We start from the raw sequence: 6,000 nt of genomic DNA on the forward strand, positions 1-6,000 counted from the left end.
AAGTTCCCTATGCCTCGCATTGGCAAAATACTTGGCAAACGACCCGGATCAACAAACCACTGCACATTTGGTTGTACAGCTGCCCTCTCACATATTCCTATTCACCCTGATGACACGCGCAAAATGGCGTCTCACATTCCTACCCGCAAACTAGAATATATCTGTACGCAGTTTATACTTTATAAATGAACCAGCTGAACTGGGACGTCAATTAACGCAGGAGTTTTGTCCAATGAAAGAATGAAAAGGTGTTTACATGGAGGGCGCCCTTGTAACCAGCCAAAACGTTTCAAAGCACCTATAGCACATGGGCAGGTGACTTTCGCTGTTGCGAGATGAGCAGAGGTGTGCAAATGTGTGCACGTGTTGGCTTCAATAAAACCAGTTATACTCTCTAGAACACACGTTTTGGCCACAGACATTGAGCCATATCCATAAAAAATTGAAGCAATAAAGCCGTGGCCTTTACCTTGACGCATCCGCAAAAGATGTCTCACAGGCTTACGGGTTTGCATTTTAACCCAAATTTCATTCTTGCATTTCCCGCAGGCTGTGGCATCGCCAGAGGAGGCTGACGCTGCAGCGAGGGCGCTTATGGGCCGCTTTACAGCTCCTCAGGGATTGCGTTGCCCCACAATACGTACCATGTCTTCCTATCAACCAGAAAGATGCATGCAGTGGTGGGCGCTATTCTATCTAGCCAGGCTACGGGTTCACCAGAGCACCGAGTTGCTGCCTGTTATTCTTATCACTAAATCGAACTCGGGTAGGTGCACCCAGTGCAGTGACGATAGTTTTATGCGGTGTGTCTAAGCTTGTAAAATCGCGGGGCAATATAAGTAAGGGCGTCATTTTACTGTCCAAACCGACGGCCAGTTTTCATCGTGCATCACGAAGAGTTTTCAGAATTCGGCTAATTCTAGGACTGCTTTAGGCGCCTCTTACCGTTCGATTTTATGGTAAAGCATATTGAAGGCATCACCAACAGGGTCCCCCACTCGCTCTCGCGACACCCCAGCGGTTCGATGTTGTGTAGCGCAACCGTTCATGCTTTTCATAATTCACGGTTTGTTTAAAAACTACGTGAGAATTATGCCTACAATCACCCTCTACGATTTCCGAAATCCAGATTGGCAGCAGGGTGAAGAAGCACCACATCGAGGATGAAATGCTGTGGATCAGAACAAGGAAAAATTCTGTGGCTTGACATTCCGGCTTCGCTTGGCAAAGCTGATTTGTACGGAGTGAATGATCGTGTTCTTTTTAGTGATGGCCGGATTCATACTACAGCGAAGAAGCTCTCACAAGCCTTTGATGGCATTTGATATATCCAGCAGCAGATAAGTATGCAAGGATATGCCTAAATAAGCAGTAGCAGGAGACGAGCGGTTCCCTCAGATCCGGCATGTTGCGAACCTCAAAGCTTCTGACAAGGCAGACTGATCGGGCTACGGATTATGCTGATGGACTATCGAAGGTCAAGGATTAAGATGGTATATGTGTAGTTGTCAAAGACTCAGCCGAATTGGCCGTTTCCTCCCTCTCTCCAGCTCTGGCTCTGCCACGGCTCAAGAAGTGGATCAATTATTTCTAACGTGTCTTCAAGCTTTATGGAGTTACCAGAAATATCATTGCGGATAGGAACTCGAAGTTCGTTAGTGCATTTCGGGTATGCCTACATAATTGCCGACGCACTGACCACTGTAAACCATTCTGAGGCACACGACATATAAAACGCATCAAACCCAATCTCCTGAAGTAGTTGTAACTCTATGCTTACAAAAGCTCACTTGCTTGATTTAAATTTCTTCCTTTCACGAGTAAGTTTAAGATACAACCGTACACTCGTTTACCCGTTTGTTCTCCCGCATCGTTGGCCTTTACTCAGGAGGCCTCCTCCCGTCTGTGCCTGGACCTTGTGGTTGGAGTCAAAAGCCACGGGAAGTAAGAAACATAGTGAAAATAGCTAGCTACTGTACGCGAGTGTATGCACAAAGCTTAAGATGGATAAGTACGCAGTTATGACGAGCAGGTGTCGGCTTTTTTCTTTCGGTAATGAAGATTTGATCGCGGTGCATCGGCAGGCTGTGCGAGGTGCACCGCGAGTTAAGCATACACAGAAGCTTCCGGCCTGCTGGTAAGACCATTTGTCATTCTCTCACAAATCGATATTTTTCTTATCCTACCGATTCCCCAATACTTGGAGTACCACAGAGTTATCAACATTGGCTTGCTCTGAAAACTTGCAAATACCTCAAGGCATTTGCGAACTTTGCCGCGACAAGTGGCCCCTGTAGGAAACTCCACAGGAAGTCATGGAAGTGCTGAATTCTAGAACGACTGGCAACCGAGTACTCATTGGATGAGAATTTATTGCGAATTGGGGTCGTGAACGCCAGCATCAGTGGCTGAAGAAGAAACAGGACATCTTGCCTGCCGGAGAATTTACGGCTCTGTCTGACAAAGCAGTCCACACGGATTGTATTCCTCGCGCTCCCTAATAGAGCTGCCTTCCTTCCTAGCCTAATGATAGGCAACACGACGGAATCTCTCTAGTTGTTCTGCTCGCAGCTGGTTTCAACCGACAGGTACCGAACATGTGAGTGTGTGCTTCGAGCTTGGAACGCAAGATGTGGTGGGCTAAGCTACACTTCGACATTTTCCAATGCACTAGCTGTATTTACTTTTAAAAAAGTAAAAATCTGACTGAGTGGGTTGTGTATTCGTATATCTTATTTACTGCAGATCACTCTTAGTTCAACAGAGGAAGCCGAAACTTTGTGCGTGAGCACGGGCTACATTGTGTGCAACTAGCGGTAAATGCTCAGAAAGTGCACATACGCGCCCCCTAGTCTCCCCTCTTCCCCTACGTAGACAACTCTGAGAGGGGTAGGCAAAGAAAGGGGGGACGTCGTTTGGAATATACCTCATAGCTTTCTATTAAACTTCGATTGACTCTGGAATTGAGTGTACAGCCCAAGAGGACCAAAGATAAAGAGACAAAATCGTTGAGCGCGCTAACAGTTGGAAAAAAGCATGTGAGCTTATTATACGTAGCACTTAAATCAAGGCCTTTGTAGTTACACAGTAAATTCCACACTCAATCAAAACTTCACTGAAAATGATGAATGGCCCACAAAGAGAGCACCGCTATTGCCTTCCATCGCTTCTAAACGTCCCTGCAGAGGGAGACATGAGAATCCATAGTGTGCCATGATCACCCTCTAGGCTTTCCGAGCATTTATACCTAGTTGCATACAGCATCTAGCCACATGCAAAAAGCATTAAATCTTGTAGCCGGCGCACGCCACTTTGCGCTATATTGGCCATCTGAGCACCCTCCCTTATTAGTTAGTTTTCTGCCAGATTTTTGATAAATTACTAGCAGTGTATCAGAAAAGTGCTTAGGTCCATTTCCGCCCACCGTAGTACCGAACTGCATCTCTTGACCCGTCACAGATAAAGGTTAAAGGTAAAGGTTATGCAGAGGTTGGCACGTGTACAAATCGATATTGTTCCTTGCGCGGGAGTCCCTAGACGCCTAGAATAGAGCGAGTATACGTGAGCTTGCGCAAATATTTAGGACGGGAGCCGAAACGCGTTCAAAATAACTGGCAGCCTGCGAGTCCGACTGATGGGGTGCGCAGTACCAACAGATTGCTTAGGTTCCTCGCCACTTGTTGTCCATAATATACTTATTTACATCTGAAATTAGTTCTTGCAACTTTTGCATAATTTCTGGAGTGTCACGAGCGGGTTTCCTCATTAAGTTGCGCGTGTAAGATTGGAGGCCTTTCTGCATGCAGGGGGCCCCCCAGGCAAGGGCAGGCAGGAGTCGAGCAGGGACTTCTCAAATCCTGACCTCCAGAATACGCTTCGTCTTTTGTGGAGCTTTGCTGGTGGATATTTTCACGCAGCAAAACAGCCCCCTTCCTGTACTGCTCAGGCGTACTGCGCATTTTCCCAGCTGTCTGTATTTCGGAGTGGCTGTCACATGCTAAACACCTCCTGAGAAATAGTGGACTAGGGGCAATCCAAGCGAGAGACGGGAGAATCCGCGTCGCCTCTAGTTGCGGAGCTAGTGCATTGGTTCAACTCTTGGAGCTTGCGGCACTATAAGGATGGAATCCTTGAGGGTGGAGCACCTTTACTCCGGCGACTACTGCGCAGCTCTAGTAACGATCAACGAAACAAAATTACTCCTGAATTGCGGCATTCCTGATACTTTGGACCCAAGTCGCATCTCGCTTCTTCTAAGGTAAAGCGCAAGCGCTCTGCAGCATGAACTCGGTCCCTTGCGCTAGAGCAAAAAAGTCTTATCGTGTGTCTTTCGACTGTAGCCATGAGTGTCACGAGTATGTCTCCTTTGCCTTGCTCTGTGCATGCTTTCTGCTGTTATTGTTGGTGGTATGTCTGCAGGCAGCTTGACGAGATAGATGCTGTCCTCTTGAGTCATGGAACTGTTTCGTATTGCGGCGCATTGCCACTCTTGCACAAGGTGCGATGGCGGAGCTGTAGCGAGAATGTGCAGGTGCTTCAGAAGACGGATTCAGATCCAGCAGCAGCAGAGGATCTCCCGTCAGTCTACTGCACGCATGCAGCGCAACACTTTGGGAAAATTGCAACAGAGGCCTCCCTCCTGGCAGCGACCGACTGTTTTGCGATGCCCCATCTGCCTGATGGCTCCGCGTCTGCGCACTCAGCAGTAAATCCAAGAGCAGCAGTGAGCAACAGTGCAGTAGCAGGAGCCACTACTGCAGCAGAAAGCTCCCAGTCTAGTGGACTGCCTTTTACTGCAGCTGACGTAGCTGCAGCCTTTGGAGCATGCATCCCCATCAGATATCACGAGGCGATTCCCATCAAGCGTCGGAGAAGGGCTGGCGGCTTGTGCAGCTGTAATGACAACGGCCAATTATGCGGCAGTCGTGAAAGGGCAGCACCATCGAAATCCAATCAGGCGATCTCCGCTTCCCCCAGCTGCAGTTGCATGCATCAGCCAGACAGCGGGGTGTACGTGCAGTGCATCCGCGCCGGGTTGCACATTGGAGGGGCCGTGTGGATCGTGGAAAGCAGCGGGCTAAGGGTTGTTCTTGCAGTGGGGCATGCTGTCTGTCCTCTTTGGTGCGTTCTTCACACATTGGTGCTCCCTCTAGCGGATATCTGGTGTAGCCTTTCTGCAGGTGTGTCGGTTCCCTGCGAGTGAGACTACTGCTGCTGCTGCCTGGTGCGTGTAGGCACGTGGATGGCGGCGAATTGCTGCCTTTGAGCTCCGGCGCGCAGCCGCTGATGCAAGCAGCAACTGCGACAGATGCAGCAGCTCTGTTAGGCTCTCCTTCCCCCTGGCTAGGCACGCGGCTTGGTCGGTGCGACGTGCTCGTTGCGTCATGCGCTTCTGCTGCATGGCTAGCAGCGGAGGGGACGCAGCAGCAACTGCAGCAGCTGCGGCAGCTGCTGCTGCAAGCCGCTTCCGCTGTTCTTAGAGGCACCACTGTGCTTATGCCTGTTGATTTGGATGGTGCGAGAAGGAGGACGGGGGGAGAGGGAGGGAAGGGAAGAGGAGGCGGCGCTTGGGGAGGCTGTGGGGAGAGAGAGAGAGCTTTATTATTGGGGTTAGGGTCTGCACCTTCTGTGGCTTTGTAGTTGGCACAATAGCTTTAATGCAAGACATAATTGCCTCTTTTGTGACAACACGTCATGAGACACAGGCCTTCGCCGTGTGTGTGTGCATGTATGTGTGTATGTATGTATGTATGTATGTATGTATGTATGTATGTATGTATGTATGTATGTATGTATGTATGTATGTATGTATGTATGTATGTATGTATGTATGTATGTATGTATGTATGTAGGTAGGTATGTATGTATATACGTATGTAGGTATGTATGTATGTATGTATGTATGAATGTATGTATATATATATATATTCATGTATAGATGAAGATATGGATGTAATTATTGATACACGCATATGTTGTATGTTGTGTTACTGTTCATAT

General features: G+C 48.4%; 1 protein-coding gene across 1 annotated transcript; it reads left to right on the forward strand.

Moving 5' to 3' along the window:
- Positions 1 to 4,121: 4,121 nt before the first annotated feature.
- Positions 4,122 to 5,640, forward strand: LOC34620132. The gene is made up of 3 exons (XM_026338544.1): positions 4,122 to 4,258; positions 4,420 to 5,163; positions 5,235 to 5,640. The coding sequence occupies exons 1-3, from the start codon at positions 4,122 to 4,124 to the stop codon at positions 5,638 to 5,640; spliced, it is 1,287 nt and encodes a 428-aa protein (XP_026194329.1).
- Positions 5,641 to 6,000: the final 360 nt, after the last annotated feature.

This window comes from Cyclospora cayetanensis, unplaced genomic scaffold (assembly GCF_002999335.1).
Source record: "Cyclospora cayetanensis isolate NF1_C8 unplaced genomic scaffold, CcayRef3 CcayRef3_contig_273, whole genome shotgun sequence".
NCBI lineage: Eukaryota > Apicomplexa > Conoidasida > Eucoccidiorida > Eimeriidae > Cyclospora > Cyclospora cayetanensis.